The sequence below is a fragment of the Chiloscyllium plagiosum genome, chromosome 6 (assembly GCF_004010195.1).
Source record: "Chiloscyllium plagiosum isolate BGI_BamShark_2017 chromosome 6, ASM401019v2, whole genome shotgun sequence".
NCBI lineage: Eukaryota > Metazoa > Chordata > Chondrichthyes > Orectolobiformes > Hemiscylliidae > Chiloscyllium > Chiloscyllium plagiosum.
Window position 1 is genome coordinate 74,545,159 of NC_057715.1, and position 23,817 is coordinate 74,568,975.

The 23,817-nt window shown below is 39.4% G+C and overlaps 1 protein-coding gene across 3 annotated transcripts; it reads right to left on the reverse strand.

Moving 5' to 3' along the window:
• Nucleotides 1-250: 250 nt before the first annotated feature.
• poglut3 (protein O-glucosyltransferase 3) lies at nt 251-21,872 on the reverse strand. 3 transcript variants are annotated; one of them, XM_043691854.1, is made up of 9 exons: nt 21,397-21,787; nt 20,659-20,856; nt 15,691-15,971; nt 15,376-15,586; nt 10,003-10,199; nt 5,906-6,100; nt 3,834-3,938; nt 2,570-2,697; nt 379-467 (listed from the first exon to the last, which is right to left on the reverse strand). In XM_043691854.1, the coding sequence occupies exons 1-8, from the start codon at nt 21,614-21,616 to the stop codon at nt 2,572-2,574; spliced, it is 1,533 nt and encodes a 510-aa protein (XP_043547789.1). In that variant the 5' UTR covers nt 21,617-21,787; the 3' UTR covers nt 379-467; nt 2,570-2,571. The 3 variants fall into 3 exon arrangements, with proteins under 3 accessions (XP_043547791.1, XP_043547790.1, XP_043547789.1); XM_043691856.1 differs by having other exon boundaries at nt 251-2,697; nt 21,397-21,872; XM_043691855.1 differs by lacking the exon at nt 2,570-2,697 and having other exon boundaries at nt 251-467; nt 21,397-21,786.
• Nucleotides 21,873-23,817: the final 1,945 nt, after the last annotated feature.

The window sequence follows — 23,817 nt, forward strand, 5'->3', positions numbered from 1 at the left end:
TTAATTACTTATTGCTACTATTAATCAACTCTTCAAATAAAAGCAAAGATTTCATACAGCACTGTACATGTTTTATAAAGCTAATGTTTGATTTTCATCATTATAGTCAACGAAGCACAATGACTGTTGACCACAGCTTCCAGTACCTGATAATGTTTGGTCCTCATTAATGCACGTTGATAATGAAGAAGGGACCTGCAATGACCTATGGATGGGGCTGTGTTGTCCAAGGCACCGCACAATCATGATATTCAGCTTCATAGAACCACATGTTTTATTTCCTCATTGATGACCAGAATGCAGATGTGTACAGCAACAGTAGTAAGGAAGGAAGGAATTCATACAAACACATTTCAAAGACTTGGCACATTAAAGTCATATTGGTGTGTTCGCTGATCATTGCAGTGTTCAACAGCATTTGCTTTTATGCAGATACCAAAGTAGTCCATGTCCACGTGTAGCAAGACCTAAAGAATATTGAGGTTGATAAGTGACAGTAACATTAGCACCACTCCATCTCCAACAATACAGAATTTAACCACCTCCTCTTGACATTTAACAGCATTAGCATCACTGAATCTTGCACTATCGTCCGAGATTACCATTGATCTGAAAAGTAACCACTTCGACCCATACAAATACCATGACAAGACAGGTCTGGGAATTTTGTAGCAAGTAATTTCCTCCTCACTTCCAAAACCTGTACACCAACAAGGGACAGGTCAGTGTGATAGAATACTCTCCACGTGGCTGGACGAATGCAGTTCCAACACTCCAGAAAAACTCGTCATCATTCAAGACAAAGCAGTAACTTGATTGGCACCCTATCACCACTTTAAAATTTGAAACTGAAATTGTTTCTTATGAGATATAAATAACTGGTAGAGCATTTAACCAGAGGGTTACCATGCCTCAGGCTAGGGTCAAGGCTGAGAAGAGAAGTTCTTCATAATAATCTTAGGTGGTACAGAGATTGAACCCTTTCTGTTGGCACCATTCTGCATCACAAACCAGCCAACTCAATTAACTGACGCCACCAAACATTCACTCTACCAAAACATAGTGGCAGCAGCGTATACCATATACAATATGCACTGCAGAAACTCACTAAAGTTCATTTGATAGCACCTTTCAAACTGACCATCTCAACCATGTAAAAGCACAGGGCAGCAGATACATGGGAACACCACTTACCATAAATTGCTCTCTAAACCACAGCTTTCTGAACTGGAACTATAATTGACTATCTTTCATTGTTGTTGGGTCAAAGCCCAGAACTGCCCATCTCCATGAGATGGACTGCAGTAGTTTGAGGCAGCAGTTAATCTCTATTTGCTCCAAAACAATTAGATGAGCAACGAATGCTGACCTTGGGAAGGATGCACTGCTCACATCCCATAAAAGAAAAAATAAATCAGTATGTGTTAAGTGGAGCTGTCCCATTTACAGCCAGTTGTTTGCTAGCTTAGTCTACATAAATCAAATATATACGTCTAAAGATGATCTAATATAGTATAGCTCATTGCTCCACATTGTTTGGAACACAGAAATGTGATCAGATCACAACTAGTATGGACTAGATGTGATTAAAAGAATGTGCTAGCTGCAGCCATGTGTTTATTTTTCACAGTCCCTGAATGAATCCAGCAACCTAAGAAAAACCGTACTTGTCTAAAAAATATGAACTAATTTGCCATGAATCATTTATAACCAGTGCAATGTGATTTCCAATTTGTAACATAAGATTTAATAGATAAATCATTTGTATTACTTATTTCCTTCCTGAAAGGTGAACAGTTTGTTTTCTCTAGTGGAGAGTTTGATAATCAATGAACCACACTGCACCAGGGATGACAATATCAGTCCTGCAACCTCTAATCTTTGAATCACAACTCATTCTACCAGTTCTTTATACTGTGAATATTACCTTACTTTACAACATACAGTTTAATATTTCTTACAAAGTTTCAACACACCTGGAATGACTATTTTAAAATAAAACATTTTGAGAAAGTATATTCGAATTGTATTTTACAAAAAAGTCTTAAAAAGTATCAGTATATATAAATATAATACCTATACAGTGAGACGGTGTTGAAATAAACTGGTTTGAAAATGGTCCCGTAATAAATATCAGGTTGATTCAAGAATCAAGTCAGATGAACCCTGATAGACTATATGCAACACTTTGCACTGTGCTTACTGACAAAATCAGGTGAAATATATTTGGTGTGTCTTGACTTGCGAATTACAGCTTGATTAACTACAAACTAATTCTAAGTTACAAACTTCAGCACATCACTCCTGCTACAAGTTTAATTTCTAAAGTTCACATTTCATATAGTCAATTTGACACCATGAGGATAAAATTAACATTATACACAAAAGCAGCATTAGGTTTAGAGGGGAAAAGAAAATGTGTGGTGAATAATGGCTACTGGAAGTGACACTTTAATTCACATCTAAATGCACATTACTTCAGGCTCTTTCTGGAAACAGTTGAGGAAAGGAAGAGAGATTTTTTTCAAGTAACGCATACAAAATTAACAAAGGTAATGGTGCTGATTACAGTTAAAGTTCTTCCTTGATATTGGCTATTCTCTTGCAGTTACAGAAAGACTCATTATCAGTTGGCTGAAGAACATGCTCCATTCCATTGCGGATTTCAGGCTTAGTAGTCTGTCGTTTGACATACTCCTAAACAGTAGAAAGGAAAAGCAATCTAAATTTAAAAATTGCCACCAGTTTAACAGGTGTAATGATAATATAGTATTATTGAGATGAGTTACTTTCTGATGGCAGGCAGTGACAAGATATACAAATATATTGTATTCCCCAAATCAGGTTCAATATTCTGCTACTCTAATTGGAGGGACTTATGTGCAGAAAAATAACTTGCTATATTACAATCACTAAATATAATGGCAATTGAAATTCCTGGTCCCACTGTTGATGAAATGATAGCTTTTGATATGCTAGTGTTTTTGCAGTTCAGACATCGAAGAATAGCACAACAGAATATGAAAAGACATTAGCTAACATTTCAAACAATGATCTGAATGTTTAGCAGTCTGTACAGAACACAGAATGACATTAAAAACAGCGTTTAGTGACAGAAGGTAGCTAACTACTGTCTCCACGTCCGAATGCTAACACAAAATAAAACTGGAATCACTTGATCCAAAACATTGCTGAAAACAATCGAGAATAACTGCTCCCGTATCAGGTTAAACTAGTTCAATTGTCTGCATCTTTTCCTATTAGCTCAAAATAATTACAGAAATAATAATTATGCCATAATAATGATCTAAAAGTTCAGTCCATACAAATAAAAAATGAATTTTATACCATTCCAAAAATTTTCTCTACCCATTACCACTAAACAACCAAATCAGAAAATTCATAAATTATTAGGATAAAGAAATAGCTATAATTTAAAAGAAGATCCTCAGGCCTTTAATTATTGTACAGAGACAGAGAATAAAGAACTGCAGTTCCAATTTAAAAAATATGCAACAGACTCTGATTTTCCCATGTGGATTTTATCCCAGTAAATCCACATGACTACTTTACTGACAAAATTAAGGGTGTATAAAGATTCCATGTAGGAATCCCAAGTTTCTGAACAGCAAAACATATAAAAATGACAAAAGTGCTTTTAAGGAATCATCAAAGATCCATCAACAATGAGTACTTTATCCCTAATGTTTCCTTCCATTAGTGTTATCATCCACTCATCCAGATGAATCAAAGTACCCCATCCTAGAACTCAGTATAAAACTGTCTTATAGGACTGTACAATCTAATAAATAGATCTATTAAGTTTCTCAAACCTGTAAGACTATGTAATAGTAACAATAAAGACTTGAAGGTTGCAGGAGATCTCGAGCTAGAGCTTGTCCTGATCTGGCAATTTTCTGTGCTTCAGCATCATTATCCTAAGAGAAGATCAATAAAAATGAAAGAGATTTTAGCAAGAGGTTCACAGCTTTCCATTCACAAACGTTTGTTAGTCATTGCATTGTTACAAATATAAAACAAGGTTCACACTTTGATGAGTACTTTGTATAGGGTTTATATCTATTTCAAAATAATGTTACTGCTTTTTGGAGAGGCTTTGGTAAGGTATTGGATGTGTAATTAGTCACTGGACTAGTAATCCAAAGAGGAGAAAGTTAGGATTGCAGATCTGGAGATCAGAGTCAAAAGGTGTGGCGCTGAAAAAGCACAGTCAGTCAGTCAGGCAGCAGCTGAAGAGCTTATACTCATAACATTGCCTCTTCTGCTCCTTGGATATTGTCTGACTGGCTGTGCTTTCCCAGTGCCACACTTTTTGACTAGTAATCCAAAGACTCAGTCTAATTTTCTGGGGGTTTGGGTTCAAAGTACACCATGGCATAGTTAAATTGGAATTCAGAAAAATCCATAATTAAAAGCCACTCTAATGGTGAACAATGTATCATGATCAATTGTCATAAAAAATCCATCTAGTTCACTAATGTCCATTTGAGAAGGAAATCCCTATCTGGTCTGGCCTACATGTGACTCCAGACCAACAGCAATATGATTGGTTCTCTAGGCCATTTAAGGGGACTGTTAAGAACCAGTTAGTTCAAGAGAGGTGAGCAACAAATGTTGGCCTTGTCATGTGACACCCACAAAAAAGGAAAACTACTGTGCATTCAGATTTCCATACTGCATTCTACATAATTTTCCATCATCATGCATTTTCAAAATTTACTACTTTAAGAGATGGAAAGTAAAAGATTTACAAAAATATTCAACAACTCCATGAACAGACTGGCATATTAATATATAAATCAAATTATCACATGTTCCAAATAATAATTGTAACAGAAAATTAAATTGCATCAAAATGCCAATCTGCGTTACTCTTGTGGCATGGATTACTGTATTTGTTGTAAAAAATTTTTATATCAAATAAATAATTATTACCCAAGTAGATTTACTTATGTTAAAGTCTGGCCAATATGACAGCATGATATAGCAATGTCCTAATACAAGGCCCATGGGTAGATAACTTACAGCTGTTATCAATAAAACTATGTATCCCTAAAGGAAACTCTGCAATGTGATTATATTAGCAGATAGCGATCCTCATAACTTAGAATAACCCAAGCCATTATTACATATTATTAATACTGAAGTTTGTTAAACTTAAATTTGCCTTTAAAAGGGCAACTTCCTCGTCAAGAACACTTAAATCATTTTGTATAAATTTGCTTTTAAATCTGGATTTAAGTTACGTTATAATCAGTTTCAGAACTGATCTGTTTGTTTCACTGTTAGATATGTGCACAATTTATATTTTGCTACAAATCACATTTGGTCACAACAATAAATACTCATTTGTGCACCTTTCTCACTACCATATCTGCACAGTTCCTAAAAAAGTGAAATCACAAAATTTGATTACTATGTAGAAACAACTTACTAGCTATTTATTCTCTATCCAGACTATGAGTTTGTTGCACCAATACTACATGGAGAGGGACTTCTTTTGTTCATGATTGTTTGACCCTAAGGCAGGTCCTTGACCTTGTTTGCTTATACTTCATTCTAAGCTGTTTTTCTTGGCAATTTTTATATGTCAATGTTGGTTTACCATTGCCTTTCACTTTGTGGGGCAAGACAGAGAGGAAACCACTGGTCCACCTCAGCTAAAATAGGAGATGAACTCATGCTATCAACACTAATCTAAATCACACACTAGCCACCTAGTGATATGTGCAAACTGGCTTCCACAGAGACACTAACTCAGCATAATCAGAATGAAAGGAATACCTTCCTAAATCTTTGGTTTAGTGACACATACCACATTTATCCAGTCTTTGAGGGAATTCTACATATTTAGTTTTAATAATATTGCAACTCACTCACTTACCTTCACCCACTTAATCTTCTCAATAACATCACTCATATCTCTCTTCAGCGGAACATAATGTTTCCATGGCTTCAGAGATCTGTAGAAGTGCTCGTAATATTTAGAATCCTGCTTCATCACAAGGCTGTCACCCAACATAAGGTACGGGAACCTGTAAGCTGCCACAGTACCATCCACATTCACTTGGTATTTATACTGGAAAAATGTTCAGAAACACATCTCATCTCAATTCAAAAAAAGTTCACTTGAATATTTAAAAAACATCGACAAAAACCCTCCTAAAAATGGTACATTTTTTTTAATAGTAATGACAAGGATTGACCTTAAAAATTAATTTAAATAATTAAAAAACACTTAACAAGATAAGGTTGATATGATGTAATATTTTTAAGTTTATTCTCTGCTGATATTTTGTAAGTTAGATTCACAATAGAAAACAAAATATGTTAATACATTAAATGTTATTTATGTTTCTGTAAGTCGATTTAATCAAATACATACAAGAAATACAAATTGTAGGCGTTGTGTCTGAGTTTAAATACACTAATGATAGGTTCTGCTTTGCAGTTAAAAGAAAGTAAGTCAGGGGAAATAAAAATCAACATCAGCACCAGCATCAACATCAACAATCTAAGTCAGCATTGTTGCATCTGTTTTCCAGGTGTGAAACAGACTCAACAATAAGCTACTTACTTGCACATTAACTGCTGAGACATTTGGTTTGATGCTGAATTTTTAAAAGATTGTCTTGAATGTTAAAATTAAGGCTTCATTTTTGAATCAGATATCTAAAATCATTTAAAATGATCATGGATTATTGTTTCTGCGTGAGGAGATGTCTATGTGATAATCCCTCAAAGGGGTTAAGAAAAAGGAAGCATATGTCAGGCATAGACAGGAGAAATCAAGTGAATCCTTAGAGAATAAAGGCAGTAGGAGTATACTTAAGAGGGAAATTAGGAGGGCAAAAAGAGAACAAGAGAGCTTTGGCAAATAGAGTTAAGGAGAATCCGAAGGGGTTTTATAAATACATTAAGGACAAAAGGGTAACAAGGGAGAGAATAGGACCCTTCAAAGATCAGCAAGGCGGCTTATGTGTGGAGCCGCAGGAGATGGGTGAGATACTAAATAAGTATTTTGCATCAACGTTGTCTGTGGAGAAGGACATGGAAGATACAGAATGTGGGGAAATAGATGTTGACATCTTGAAAAATGTCCATGTTACAGAGGTGGTGGTGCTCGATGTCTTGAAATGCATGAAAGTGGATAAATCCCCAAGACTTGATCAGGTGTACTCTTGAACTCTGTGGGAAGTGATTGCTGGACCCCTTGCTCAGATATTTGTATCAACGATAGTCACAGGTGAGGTGTCGGAAGACTGAAGGTTGAATAACGTAGTGCCACTAGTTAAGAAAGGTTGTAAGGAAAAGCTGGTAAGGGAACTATAGACTGGTGAGCCTGACATTGGTGGTGGCAAGTTGTTGGTGGGAATCCTGAGGGACAGGATTTACATGTATTTGGAAAAGCAGGGACTGATTAGGGATAGTCAGCAAATCTTGGTGCGTGGGAAATGAGAGGTAACAAAAAAGGATTGATGAGGCCGGAGCGGTAGACATGATCTATATGGATCAGTGGTGCTGGAAGAGCACAGCAATTCAGGCAGCATCCGAAGACAGGCAAAATCGACGTTTCGGGCAAAAGCCCTTCATCAGGAATAAAGGCAGAGATCTATATGGACTTCAGTAAGGCGTTCAATAAGGTTCCTCATGGGAGACTAGTTATCAAGATTAGATGTCATGGAATACAAGGAGAACTAGCTGTTTGGATACAGAACTGGCTCAAAGGTAGAAGATAGAGTATGGTGGTGGAGGGTTGTTTTTCAGACTGGAGGCCTGTGAACAGTGATGTGCCACAAGGATCGGTGCTGGGTCCACTACTTTTTATCATTTATGTAAATGATTTGGATGTGTACACAGGAGGTATAATTAGTAAGTTTGCAGATAACACTAAAATTGGAGGTGTAGTGGAAAGCAAAGAAGGTTACCTCAGAATACAACGGGATCTTGATCTGATGGGCCAATGGGCTGAGAAGTGGCAGGTGGAGTTTAATTTAGATAAATGTGAGGTGCTGCATTTTGGAAAAGCAAATCAGAGCTGGACTTAATGGTAAGATCCTGGGGAGTGTTGCCGAAAAAAGAGACCTTGGAGTGCAAGTTGATTGTTCCTTGAAAGTAGAGTCATAGGCAGATAGGATAGTGAACACGGCATTTGGTATGCTTTCCTTTATTGGTCAGAATATTGAGTATAGGAATTGGGAGATCATGTTGTGGCTGTACAGGACATCGGTTAGGCCACTTTTGGAATATTGCATGCAATTCTGGTCTCCTTCCGATCGGAAGGATGTTGTGAAATTTGAGAAGGTTCAGAAAGGATTTACAAGGATGTTTGATTAGATTCCCTACAGTGTGGAAACAGGCCCTTCAGCCCAACCAGTCCACACCAACCCTCTGAAGAGTAACCCACCCAGACCCATTTCCCTCTGACTAAAACACCTAACACTATGGGCAATTTAACATGGCCAATTCACCTGGCCTGCACATCTTTGGACTGTGGGAGGAAACCGGAGCACACAGAGGAAACCCACGCAGACACGGGGAGAATGTGCAAACTCCACACAGACAGTCGCCCTAGGCTGGAATCGAACTTGGGACCCTGGTGCTGTGAGGCAGCAGTGCAAATCACTGAGCCACTGTGCTGCATCAAATGATGTCAGGGTTGGAGGATTTGAGCTATAGGGAGAGGTTGAATAGGCTGGGGCTGTTTTCCCTGGAGTGTCAGAGGCTGAGGGGTGACCTTATAGAGGTTTATAAAGTCATGAGGGGTATGGATAGGATAAATAGACAAGGTCTTTTCCCAGGGTTTTGGGGTGGGGTGTCCTGAACTAGAGGGCATAGGTTTAGGGTGAGAGGGGCAAGATATAAAAAGCACCTAAGGGTGCAGAGGGTGGTACGCCTATGGAATGAACTGCCAGAGGAAATGGTAGAGGCTGGTATAATTACAGCATTTAAAAGGCATCTGGATGGGTATATGAATAGGAAGCGTTTAGAGTGATATGGGCCAAGTGCTGGCAAATGGGATTAAATGAGGTTAGGATATCTGGTTGGCATGGACGAGTTGGACCACAGAATTTGTTTCTGTGCTGGACATCTCTATGACTGCTGCATGTCAGTCAAAACTAAAGACTCAAATCTCTGTCTAATTTTTTTTTAAATCAAGGAGCAGGAAGGCTTCCCTTGGCTCCACAAAGAAAGGTGAACTGCTATTGGCCTAGCCACATTTAATTGTTTTCCTCTTCGCCTCCATGAGGCCTAACATGGGTATGAGCTTTGGCCAAAATTGGTTAGCTTACTACAGCTCTTCAGAACAATAAAATCAAAGGGCAAACGCTGGATGATCCTCAGGCCTCCATTCTGGAGCATGACTGTTGTTTTCCAATAGAATTGTGCTCGGTTTCAGATGTTCCAAATTCAGGATTCAGTACTTTGGAAGGCTATCAAAATTTCATAATTCAATTTTTGTTTACAGGGTAGAAAAAGTAAACATTGGTGTCATTATATGATTACAACTAGTACAATATCTGGTTGCAGTGGAGGTAGGAATAGAAGGGGTTGGATAACATAAATATCAGAATGCCTTCTGTGATGCAGTATAATTGTTGACTATAGCACCCTCCACGTTAAATACTTCAGCGTCACAACATTCTGTGTGATGTGAATTGCAAGGCTAGCAATTTCTATAAGTAACCTTAGCATTTAACACTTTTAAAAAAAAAATCACTCTGTCCATCCATGGTTGTATCTGTATCAATAGGTTTAGAGGCCGAGAAACGACCATCTTTCTAGCCTCTACCAATCTGTACCAACATAAGTGACAGGAGGAATTCAACAGGGTGAGGGAAATTGAAGGAGTCCATCTGTACATATACCTGGATCCTAATACTCCAAATTGCAACCTAAATAACACTGCATTTTACAACAAAATTTCAAAATTAAAAAATTTTTAAAAAATAATTGCTTCATTTATCCAGCAAATCATACCTTAAAGAAGTCAAAGAAACTGATCAATTGTGCTTTCCCGAGTTCTTTTTCTTCTTCACGAAAAAAGAAATAGGCAGTTATTCCAGCATCCAAAAGGTCAGGATGCTCTTTGGAGATCCTCACTAGTTTCAACCTTTCTTCTCGACTGTCCCTCCCTCTCCAAAAAGCTTGCTCGGTTTTATTTTCCCAGGCAGGACCTTGCATTTTGTAAGAAACAAAAATAATCTGAGTAACTTCAAACATACTGTTATTAGTTCTTAATATTTCAACTTTCCCTTCTGTTTCCCATCTAATATTTTAACAGTTCTCAAGACAGACCCTTCAATCCGACTGATCCAAATCCCAAAGTAAACTAGTCCCACTGCCTGCACTTGACCCATACCCCTCCAAACATTTCGTGTTCATGTACTTATCCAAATTTTGAACATTGTAACTGTACCCACATTCACCACTTCCTCTGGAAGTTCATTTCACACTCTGTTGCCCCTCCTTATTTTTAAATTTAAAGGTCTTTCTCCTCTCACCTTAAAAATATGCCCCTACACTTAAATGCCTAGGGAAAAGACATTTGCAATTCACTTTATCTATGCCTGTCATGATTTTATAAGCTTCTATAAGATCACTCCTCAACATTCTAAGGAAAAAATGTTCTTGCCTATCCAGCCTCTCCTTTTAATTCAAACTCTCCATTCCTGGCAACATCCTGGTAAATCTTTCCTGAACTTTCTTCAGTTCATTAATAGCCTTCTTATAACAGGGTGACCAGAACTAGACACAGAAGAGGCCTCACCAACGTCCCTTACAACCTCAACATGACACCCCAACTGCTATACTCAAAGGTTTGAGCAATGAAGGCAAGCATGCTACATGCCTTCTTAACCACTCTGTTTACACATGACGCAAACTTCAAACAACTGAACCCCTACGTCTCTGTTCTATAAAACTTCCCATGGGCAACAGTATAAATCTGCCCTTGTGTGTATTACCAAAACGCAATACCTCGCATTTATCTAAATTAAACGCCACCTGCCACGTCTTGGCCCATTGGCCCAATTGATCAAGACCTCTTTGTAATCTTAGCTAACCTTATTCACTGTTCACTATACCACCAATTTTGGTGTCATCCGTAAACTTACTAACAGTGTCTTCTATATTCCCACCCGAATCATTTATATGTTGACAAACAAAAGTGGACCTAGCACTGATCCCTGTGGATTGCTGCTGATCACAGGCCTCCAAAACAACCCTCCACCACCACTGTCTCCTGCTGTTTTGTCAATTTTGTATCCAATTTGCAAACTCACCATGAATCCCATGTGATCAAACTTTACTAATAGGTCTACTTTGCAGAACCTTGTCTCCTAAATTTAAAACTACTCTGATCCTCCTATCCCGGTACAGATCCTCCCAGATCCATGCATATCTTTCCTTGAGCTCCATGCATGAATGTCTCCAATCTTCCCTTACAACATTACTGAAACAGCTGATATTCAGATCATAAGCAGTATCCTATGTTGCAGTCACAAAGGAAGCTATCTTCTCTCATCCTTCTCTTTTTGTCTGCAGCCTTTGATAAGATCAAACACATCATCCAACTCCAATGGCTCTCCAAATGTTCAGTTGGGTGGGACTGGTTCCATTCTCATCTTCCAGATACCTGTGGACCTCTCACTTTTGATCACCTATATTCTGCCTTTCTGCGATAACATCCGAAAGTAGTTAGTTTTCAGATGTCACTGACATCTAGCTCCACCTCATGACCACCCCCTCAGCTTCTCACCACTGTTAAAATGATCGTACTACATAGAGGTGTCCCTGATTTATGAACATCTGACTTACTAACGCTTGTACTGACACATACACAATCCCATACAAGAATATCATTTTAAAGGAACAAAAACTGAAGCTGCTGGAAAAGCTCAGCAGGTCTGGCAGCATCTGTGAAGAGAATTCAGAGTTAATGCTTTGGGTCTGGTGACCCTTCCTCAGAACTCAAAACTAACCCTCCAGTTCTGAGGAAGGGTCACCAGACCCAAAATGTTAACTCTGATTTCTCTTCACAAATGCTGTCAGACCTGCTGAGCTTTTCCAGCAAATTGTTTTTGTTCCTGATTTACAGCATCCGCAGTTTAAAATAACAAATAAAAACCAAATAAAGGTCCAACATACAAATATTTCCTCATACTTACGAACAGCTATTTTACATGGTACCCAAGTCAGAACACAATGCGGGACAAAATCAATGCGAGCGGGATCCATTCAAAATCGGGAGACTGTCTGTATGTGATATTCAGTGCTGGATAAGCAGAAATTACTGATAATACAGTATTGGGAGGACTAAAATCGTAGACTTCTGTTCCCATTCCAAACAGTTCCTTAGCTACCAAGTTAGTCACTTTCTCTCTTTGGCAATAGTCCAAGATTAAAATAACCATTTCACAAGAGAAGTACCAGTTTTGACTCCAAGAACAATCTTCAATCTAAGTATTTGTGCCATCGCTACAGCCACTTCTTCCTACCTCTGTTGCATCTCCTCAATTTACATGGCCCTCAGCTTGGAGAAAGTGAGGACTGCAAATGCTGGAAATCGGAGTCAAAAAGTGTGGTGCTAGAAAAGCACAGGTCAGGCAGCATCCAAGGAACAGGAGAGTCAACATTTCAAGCATAAGCTCTTGTGAAACCCTCATTAATACCCTAGACTCAAATATTCCAAAGCACGTTGGTATTCCACATTCTACATTCAAATCTCTCCATGATCTTTCCCCTTCCCAGCTCAGTGATCACCTTGTATCCTATAACCCAGTCGAATATCCACACTCGTCAGACTTTTTGAATACCCTTAATTGTAATCATTCCAACATCAGTGGCTATATTTTCAGTTGCCTTACGCCAACATCTGGAATTCCTTACTTACACCTCTTTGCTTCATTAAAGATATTCCTTACAGCCTACCTTTTAACAAAGTTATCTGAGTCGAGAGTATGATGCTAGAAAAACAGGTCAGGCAGCATCCGAGGAGCAGGAGAATCGACGTTTCGGGCATAGGCCCTTCATTTGGAATGAGTCATTCCAGATGAATGGCTTATGCCTGAAATTTCGATTCTCCTGCTCTTCGGATACTGCCCGACCTGCTGCGCTTTTCCAGCACCACACTCTCAACTCAGATCTCTAGCATCTGCAGTCCTCATTTTCTCCGAACCAAGTTATCTGACCCAACATCTCCCTTTGCAGCTCGGTGCCATATCTTGTTTCATAGTGCTCCTGTAAAGCGTCTTGGGACTTGTTATTGGGTTAAAAGTGATATATAAATACAAGTTGTTGTTATTGCCCTCCAAAAGTAACTAAGGAGACACATCGCCCACACCTTAATAAATGTTACATTGAATAAGTTCCCATTATGCAAGAGTTAGGAGGGATGACCAAAGGTTTGATCAAAGACCTGTGTTCTGAACAGGTTTTCAGGACAGATAGAGGTTGAGAAGGCAGATGAGTTTGCGGAAATAATCCCAAAATTTAAGAGATAAGAAACCACTGCCAGTTAAGATGGATGATGAAGAATAGTGTATTTTAGTTAAAGTCACATGGGATGCCATTTGCTAGTTTGATAAAGGTAGTTTCACTGCTGAGGCAGCTACAGATTAATGACTACAGACATTCAAATGGGCAATTAGAAAAAAATCAGTATGGATTTGGGACATGCCAAGGGTTTGAAATGTTGATACTGATGGCTGTGTTTGTTTGGTTAAACCTCAACTTAGTTTCCAATACCCTGGACAATCCTGCTTCCATACAACTGATCTTAGAAGTACCAAAAAAATGAAGCAAAGGGGCAAGGGAAAACAAGAAGACCACTTAGTAACAAAATGCTTGGGAAATACGTAGTGACGAATTAGGAAAGTTAATAGAATATTATTGTTTATTCAGGGGAATTAAAAACAAAAATTGGAGGTGATATTTTAGCTATCACCTAATGGTAATGTCAATGCATGGGAAGCAATTCAGGGAAAGATTACTATAGTAATACTTGGAAAAAGTGAGTTGCCTCACAAGGAAAGAGTGGACAGCCAAGACTTGCATCGACTGACATTTAAAGGAATAAGTAATGTGTTGATTGAAAATCCTGGGAAGTCTTGACACAGTGCACACATGTGAAAGGCATATTTCCTCTTAGATAATTTAGGATTACGGGTCACTGATTAAAAATAAGGGGTCAACAAATTAAGAGAAAACAAACTCTCCTCATCTGACTCTTCGAGGATGGTGAACTGTCTGCAGCCTTCCTCCTCAAACCTGGAGGAAACAGTATCTTTGTTTTTTTTCAAAAAGGGGATGGATAGATTCTTCACAACAAGGGAGTGAAAGGTTCATCAAGGTAGGTAGGAACATGGACTAATACATCAGCCACAATCTTAATCAATGTTGGAGCAGTCTTTATGGGCAAAGTGGTCTACTTTGTTCCTAGTTCATATGTATGAAAACTTTAATTTTTTTTAAAATTGCTATTACAGTAGATTAGATTATTAGATTTTAGATTAGATTACATTACAGTGTAGAAACAGGCCCTTCGGCCCAACAAGTCCACACCGACCCGCCGAAGCGAAACCCACCCATACCCCTACATTTACCCCTTACCTAACACTACGGGCAATTTAGCATGGCCAATTCACCTGACCCTGCACATTTTTTGGACTGTGGGAGGAAACCGGAGCACCCGGAGGAAACCCACGCAGACACGGGGAGAACGTGCAAACTCCACACAGTCAGTCGCCTGAGGCGGGAAATGAACCCGGGTCTCAGGCGCTGTGAGGCAGCAGTGCCGCCCACATGGCTGTGTTGTGCTGTGTATATGCTGTGTTATTCAATTCATCAAATGTTGCCAGGGTTGGAGGGGTTGAGCTATAAGGAGAGGCTGAATAGGCTGAGCTGTTTTCCCTGGAGCAGTAGAGGCTGAGGGGGTGACCTTATAGAGGTTTATAAAATCATGAGGGGCATGGATAGGGTAAACAGACAAGATCTTTTCCCTGGTGGGGAATCCAGAACTAGAGGGCATAGGTTTAGGGTGAGAAATGAAAGATTTAAAAGGGACCTAAGGGGCAACTTTTTCACATAAAGAGTAGTGTGTGTGTGGAATGATCTGCCAGAGGAAGTGGTGGAGGCTGGTAAAGTTACAATATTTAAAAAGGCATCTGGATGGGTATACGAATAGAAAGGGTTTAGAGGGATATGGGTCAAGTGCTGGCAAATGTGACTAGATTAATTTAGGATATCGGGCTGGTATGGATGAGTTGGACCGAAGGGTCTGGTTCCATGCTGTACATCTCTATGACTTTATGAAATTTTATGAGCTTACAAGTAACCAGAAATAGAACCTACCAGTCTGTCCTTGAATGGAAAGGAGGTCATTTGTAACACCACGCAGAGTTTCTAATGTAGAGCGTGTTATGTCATATGTTGGAAGGACAATATCTGTGGTATCCTCAGAGCCACACCAAGAAATGATGGGCAAGGGATTGTCCTTCATTTGGCGAGTTTCTAGTGGCCAATCGCCAACATTTACGTAGAATTCAACATCAGGCAATCGAACCTAAGCAAAGTACATACAAAATGAATCATTATTTAATTTGGGTTCTTTCTTGAAAACAGATTATGTTAAAAAATAAATCAGTAAATAACTTTATTGAAACCTACTTTCCTGGCTAAAGAAAGCAGCATTTCATCTGAAAACATTTTGAAATCGGTGTACCGTCCCATTGTTCGTCGATAAATCTGGTTATTCAATATGGTGTAATGAACAATTCCTCGATCACCAAATCGGTTTGGTACTTCTTCTAGGAGGAGTGAGAGGTCTATACTGGGAAAATTAATGAAGTCCCTAGAAATCTGTTCCTCTTCTGCAGGGCAGGATACAGTATCTTTCCATATCTGGGGCTCCACTTCTGGACAGTAACAGTATTCATGATAAACTGGGCCTGATAACAGAAGCAGGAATACAGCCAATTATTGTTATATGTAATTACTGTACACATTAACTTTGTAACAATTATCACTACCAAAAATGATTGTTCAGGCCTTCTCTATGTTGATTGCTGACATCTCTTTTTGTAGGAGAAACTACGGGACATTGTCTTAAAAGCAAAAACAGAGATGAGATTTTTTTTCGCTCAATTAGTGTATGGAATCCATTCTACAGAAAGTAAAGAAGAGTCTAGGTCACTGAATTAACTCAAGGCTGAGTTAAATAGCCATTTGATAGACAGGGAGTCAAGGGTAATGGTAGGAGGCAGGATTGTAAGACCAACTATAGTCTTAATAAATGGAAGAGCAGGCTCAAAGGGCTGAATGGTCTACTTCTCCTTCTAGATGCTACGAAAGCAAATTTGTTTTTTTCTTTATTCTTTCGTGGGATGTAAACATCACTAGCAAGGCCAGCATTTATTGCCCATCTCCAATTGCCCTTGAACTATGTGACGTCCTCAGCCGTTTCATAAGGCGGTTGAAAATTGCAGACATATTGCAGTGGGTCTGGGGTCAACAATGGCACACTTCCTTCCTAAAGAGGCATCGGTGAACCAAATGCATTTATAAATGAATCAGTGATAGTATCATGATCCCCATTACAGAGAGTACCTTTCAAATGTAAATTTATTCACTGAATTTGAATTCCACCAACTACCATGGTGGGTTTTGAACATACATTGCCAGACTTTAGTCTGGGCCTTTAGACTGCAAGTCCAGTGATATTGATCGGTATGTCTCTTTACCTTTCCCTAACTTGTAATAATAAAAAAATAGAAGCGCAATGTTTTTCATACTCCAGTCTGGCACATTTCCTTATCCAAGGAGACTTAGAGGCCATTGGCAGGACCTCCACAATTTTCACTGATTTCTGTTAGTCACTTGGGATGCATCCCATCCAGACCAGGTAGCCTTTCTACACTAAGAACTGGCAACCAGTAGTATTTCCCTTTTGCTTTGGTTTCTTTCTACCATCATCATTACCACCTCCTCCATTTACTGCTACACTCAGAGTATCCTCTTCACTAGTTAACAGATCCAAATGACTAACTTCTCAACTTTTTTACATAAACATTTTACTGGTAAAACTTTGAATTTCTCTTTTACGTTAATCGATTCTTATTCTTTCTCTATCTTTGCTCCTTTTTTTTTTATAAATTTCTCCCTATACATTTCATGTTCACTAAAACCTTGGTAATTAAGCACCTTCCCACTTTGGCCTCTATGCAGGCTTTAATATAGTCGATTATACCATTATCCTCCAACAGATTTTCCCCATTATTTAGCTCAGAGAGCTACCCATTTATGGTGTTATTTTTCTCTATCTTGACTAACAGCACTTCTTCCCAGCCGACACTGCATTTCTGACAGCCCTTAAAATCACAAGAGGCAACCCCACCCAACACAATGACCCTCACATCTGCAAATTTACATCCTTCCCCTTGGAGGGAAAATTTACCAACGCAGAATGCAGTACTAAGGAAATCTTCCTCAGTTTTGCCAGATTCATTTAGCTTATCCAAGTTTGAACTAGGATTACTAAAGTCTTCCAATATTTTGATTATTACTGCTGTAAGTATTTTACAATATTAAAATTGTAATGTGATAGCACACAGGAAGGACCTTTTCCCCATTGGTGGAGAAATCAAAGATTGGTGGCATGGATTTAAGGTAGGAGGTAGGTGGTTTAGAGGGGATGGCATGATAAAAAGGTTTTACCCAGAGGGTGGTGGGAATCTGGAACTCACTGCATGCAAGGATGGTTGAGGCAGAAACCCTCAAAATATTTAAGAAATGTTTCGACGTGGGCTTGTGATGCCAAGCCATACAAGGCTATGGGCCAGGAGCTAGAAAAATGGATTATAATAGTTAAGTGCTTGTTTTTGACCAGCACAGTCTCAATGGGCCAAAGGGCCTTTTTCCTGTGCTGTAAACCTCTATGACTCCATGCCTATGGAAATAGACAAAGAGTAATCCAGTGTAAGCAAGGCGACTTCCTTGGGGTACTGTGTCAGGTCCAACCATGTTCAGCTGGTTCATCACTGACATTCCCTCCATGGCAAGATCAGCACTGGGTATGATTGCACAACATTCAACACTACTCAACGTCTCAGATATTGAAACAGTTCAAGTGCAAATGCAGCAAGGCAAGGTCAATATCTTGACATGGACTGACAAGCGTGAGTGATATTCATGCCACAGAAATGACAGCAATGACTGTCTCCAACAGGAGAGCATCTGAGCATTGACCCTTGACATTCAACGGTATTATCTTCACCAAATCCCTGACAATCAACATCCCAGAGGTTACCACAACTCAGAAACTGAACTGGACTAGCCATGTAAATACTGTGGATACAAGAATAGGTCAGAAGCTAGAATCCTGCAGTGCGTAATCACCTCTTGACTCCCTAAAGCTGGCCCACCTTCTACAAGTCACAACTCCGGAATGTGATGGAATGTACTCCACTTGCCTCGGATAGTGCAGCTCCAACAACACAAGAACCTTGACACTACTTGGAACAAAGCAGCTCACATAACTGACCAAGAAAGAAAAATGTGATATATTGTCATTTTCAAAATGGAGTTCAAACACAGAAATATCAATGTACAGTTTTAAGTTTGATTTCTATATTGTGTGGATTAAGAAGTGAAAGGTTTAGTTTCATTTTTGATTTCTGTTAGTGCTGTCTGGAAATGCATTTACACATATTTAACTGAGGCTTGAAGGAAGAAAACCCACCAGGTGAATACTTTAGTGCTTTAGAAAACAGAAAGAAAGACAGGGCAAAATGTCTGTTGCCCAGCAACACTGTCCTATGACTAGCATTCCCTTTAAATTTTCTCTCCAGTTTCAAATAATTCTCAAATAGTGTACAGGGTAATTTTTTTCCCCTTATTTATAATAAATGTTCTTTTGTTTAGTACATTGGTATTTTCTTGCAAATGTGTTTTAACATGCAAAAATGAAACTTCTAGTCTATCAAGCCAGGTTTCACTCTAGGAACTGACCTGTCCAATGTTACCACCAGCTGGGATCTCACAAAACGAAAACTGCAGAGGCATGGATCACAATTCTCCAACTTTCCTTAGATTCTAGGGTAACAGCAGAGGACTGGAAAATTGCAAATATTACTTTTACTTCATTTTTGAACAAAGCTGTAATCAAACGAATACAGGCCAATCAGTTTAACCTTGCTGGTGGTGAAGGTTTCATAAATGATAAAATCCAGATAAAATTAATAACTCACATGGGCAAGTAGATGACAGTAGTGGTGTCCATGATGTGATGGACATGGATTTCCAAAAGACGTTTGATAAAGTGGTGCACAACAGAGTTGTGAACAAAATTAAGGCTCATACAGAATAGCAATATCGGTACAGAATTGGCCGAGTAACGGCAAACATAGCAGTGGCAATGGTTGTTTCTCAGACTGGAAGATTTGTAGAGGGTTTCCCAGAATTGGTATCATATCCCTTGCTCTTCCTAATGTATATTAATGATGTTGACCTTGTTGCACAAGGTACACAGTTTCAAAATTTGCATTTTGCAAGTTGTGAACCATTAGTTGAGTGGAGTAGAACTTGTAAAGTTCACAGACAGGTTGGTGGAACATACTGACAAGTTGGTGAAAAGTGGTAAGAAAAACATAGGGACAATAAAAAAAATTACAATTATAATAAATGCGCAAAGGGACCTGGGTATATATGTACAGAAAATGTTGAAGGGCCAAAGCAAGTAGAGAACATGGTTAAAGAGTGGCATCCTGGGCTTTATTAATAAGCACATTAACTACAAAAGCAAGAAAGTCATATTAAACCCATATTAAATATTGGTTTGGCCTTTACTGGAAAATTACATCTAGTTCTGGGCACCACACTGCAGAGCAAAGTAGGTTGACAAGGACATTTTCAAGGATGAGGAACTTCAGTAATGTAGACAGATTGGAGAAATTGGGTTGAAGATAAGGTTGAGAAGAAATTTTATAGAGGAATTCAAAATTATGAGCATTCTGGACAGAGTTGATAGAGTGAAACTATTCCCATTGGTGAAGGGATTAAGAACCTGAGGGCAGACATTAAAGGTGATTAACGAAAGGAAACAATGGCGACATGAGAACTGAAATGCACTGTATGGATGTGTGTGGAACCAGGGTTAATTGAGGGTTTCAAACAGGAATTGGGTAATTATCTGAAAAGGAAAGATTTGCAGGGGTCCAGGTAAACGGGGACTGAGATCAGGTGAATTGCTCCTCCAGAGGGCCAGCACAGACTTAACAGCTGAATTACCTCCGTAAATGCTGTAACCTTTTTGTGATTTCTGTACAGCTGTCTCTTGTCCCCCAAGTCACTTCCAGAACATTCATTCCGGGACTCCTACATCCCAAATGTTGTGCAGAATCATCCGTAGAACTCTGTAACTCACTTGTTGTTTCCTTTACCTTCCCATTATGACATAGTTCCACTATACAAAATTGCCTTAAAACAAGCATGATTACTTAATAATGCAACTTCAAAATCAACCATGTCTCAGTACTGTGCTCCAGTTCTGGCCAATCGCCATTCAATAGAACTGTTTCCCATTTTGCAGATTTCTCTTATTACCTCTGCCCAAACACTTTTTGTAAAATCTGAATTTACCTTTTAAAAGATATGGAGACTGGCCTACGTGTTGACCTTGATGAAATATTTCAATCTTTAGCCCTTCACTGACAGTTCCATAGAGTCGATACCTCATAAGAAATGTTCCATCATTTCGATCCAAGGGTGCTGGTACATAGCGCCGGACATGTTCTCTGGAGGACAGTACTTTGATCACCACATTGAATGTATTACTTCCTGAATTAAAAAGGAAAATGAATGACTACTTTTCATTTTTACTTATTATACACTCTTTGTTGACATATTATAATATTGAAAACGTTTTTTAAAACCCACAAGATTAGATCTTTGCTGGAGGGGCAAGACTCAATAGAAAATTCACAGAGCGGTTTTTAATTTGCACAAATATGCACAAAGAAAAACATAGGGACAATAAAAAAAATTACAATTATAATTACAGTCAAAATTCAATTACAGTCTTTAAATGACTCCCAGATGTCTGGTGGCGGTCATAATTCCGTTATTATTTGTGAGGAATCGAATGTATTTTAGTGTTACAAAAAGGTGCATGCAAAATAACACTGACAAGTGCTTAACAATAATGGGGACTATGCTCCTGAAGTTTAGCGATGTTAACCTACACTTGGCTACACAGAACTATTACAAATCAATATAGTTAATACAGTGAATCACAAACAACAGATTGACCATCTTCTATCTGGAAGTGAACAAAATAGTTCAAAAGGCCAAAATTCTAATATGGAATAATTTACATACCGGGAGAATAGGTGACATTTTCCTCTGTGTGGGTAACCGCCTGGATATAGAAATATCGAACCGGCAGCACAACATCAGCCCTCAGACCCGGCCCCCAGACCAAACTTTTTGCAGCACTCACTTCCTCTTTGCCTGTTTCACATTTACCAACAGAAACCATCAAAAACAACCCCACCGAAAACGCCCATGACACACACTGCCGCAGCATTTTCCCCCCCATCTGCTCCAATTCACAACGGATACATGTGCAAGCCCCACCACTCCACCCAAAAAACTTCAATGCCACCCGGGGTAACTGAACATCCTTTGGCCGCCTTATGGCTGGAGTGCGGAAACCCCGCTGGCTGCAAGGAAGCAAAGAGCCTCGCGTCGGGACGAAAGGAAAACCAGGAGCGGATCCCCAGTGGAACCGAACCGAAATACTTGCATTTGTGTAGCGTCTTGAACTTAGTAAAATGTCGGCAGACTCGTCGCGGGAATGTTATCAAATAAGATTCGTTGTCTGCGCTGTGGGTGGCATTCCACCCTGCAGTCAAGCGGAGGTAGAAGTCCTTAAGTTGGAGTCTGTTCCTACTCTATTGGTGTGGAGATTGTTGCATGCTACAGTCCAATTTAATATGTTTTTAGATCAATTCATGTAGTCCATAGCTACCGGAAATAAGTGCCACTTGTATGTGTCTGTATTTCATGATTACACTGAGTCTGAGGGGTTGTTCCTCCACTGCTCTTTGATCCCATTCACCCTTGAATCTTTGATAAACTGATAGGGAGAAGAGCAGCTTGAATGTCATTACAGACCTACTGTTGGACATGTCCAGTTTGGACTTTAAAAGATGGAGGCATGGTGCACTTGGGATGTGGGGTACTTAAGCGAGCAGCCTTTTGTTTTCAGGTACAATGACCACATTTGAATGCTCATGTTAAAAGAGCACATAGGATTCACCTCACCTTGAGGCTTTCCAGTGGACAACTCTGAGATTGAAGCATATTGTGAATAGACAAATTATTTCTTAGTCTCTTAATTTCAAAAATATTTTGTACCTCTATAAAAGGGGGTTGTTAGGATTTACTAAAAGTGTTAAACGAAGTTTGGCATTGAGACAAGCAGGAGATAGTAGGATATACAGGCATGGACTAAATTTTAAACGGTAAGAAAATTCATAAAGCCAAAGTACAAAGAGATCAGAGTGCTAGTCCAGGATTCTATAAAGGTTGATTCGCAGGTTGAGTCCATGATTAAGAAAGCAAATGTAATGTTGTCATTTATCTCAATGGTTGGAACATAAAAGCAGTGATGTGCTTCTGAGACTTTATAAAACTCTAGTTAGGCCCCATTTAGAATATGGTATCCAATTATGGGCCTCACACCTCAGGAAGGACATACTGACACTGGACTGTGTCCAGCGGAGAGTCACATGCATGATCCCTGGAATGGTAGGCCTAACATACAGTGAACAGCTGAGTATCCTGGGATTGTATTCATTAGAGTTTAGAAGGTTGAGAGAGATCTAATAGAAACTTACAAGATAATGCATGGCTTAGAAAGGGTGGGCATTGGGAAGTTGTTTCCATTAGGCGGGGAGACTAGGACCCATGGGCACAGCGTTAGAATTAGAGGGGGTCAATTTAGAATGGAAATGAGGAGACATTTTTTCACCCAGAGTGGTGGGCCTGTAGAATTCATTGCCACAGAGCGCAGTGGAGGCTGGGATATTGGGTGTCTTCAAGGCAGAGATTGATAAATTCTTGATCTCACAAGGAATTAAGGGCTACGGGGAGTGGAATTGAAACACCCATCAGCTATGATTAAATGGCAGAGTGAACTTGATGGGCCAAATGGCTTTGTTTCCCCTCCTATGTCTTATGATCTTGTAATGGAGGAAGTGAGGACTGCAGATGCTGGAGATCAGAGTTGAGAATGTGGTACTGAAAAAGCACAGCAGGTCAGGCAGCATCTGAGGAGCAAGAGGATTTACATATCGGGCATAAGCCTTTCAGCAGGAATGAGGCTTTTGGGCCAGCGACAGAGAGATAAATGGGAGGGGGGAAGGTAGCTGAGAGTGCAATAGATAGATAAAGGTACAGGAGACAGGGTGAGACGTGGTGTAGTCCAGGTAGCTGTGGGAGTCGGTGGGTTTGTAGTAGATGTCCATTAGTCCGTCACTGGAAATGGAGATGGAGAGGTCGAGGGAGGTGTCCGAGATGAATTTGAGGTCAGGTGAAAGGTGTTAGTGAAGTTGATGAACTGTTCAACCACCTCGTGGGAGCACAAGGTAGTGCCAGTACAGTAATCGATGTAGCGGAGAAAAAGGTGGGGGATGGTGCTGGTGAACCTGTGGAAGATGAACTGTTCCATGTAACTGACAAAGAGACAGACATAGTTGAGGCCCATGCGCTTGCCCATGGCTATCCCTTTTGGTT

Coding starts and splice junctions, on each gene's coding strand:
- poglut3 (XM_043691856.1), bottom strand. CDS start 21,616: ATGGGGGGGAAAATGCTGCGGCAGTGTGTGTCATGGGCGTTTTCGGTG. Junction 6,101..10,002: donor GTTTCTTTGACTTCTTTAAG/GTATGATTTGCT, acceptor ACATTTTTCCAG/TATAAATACCAAGTGAATGT. Junction 2,698..3,833: donor ACTATTACATAGTCTTACAG/GTTTGAGAAACT, acceptor TCTACTGTTTAG/GAGTATGTCAAACGACAGAC.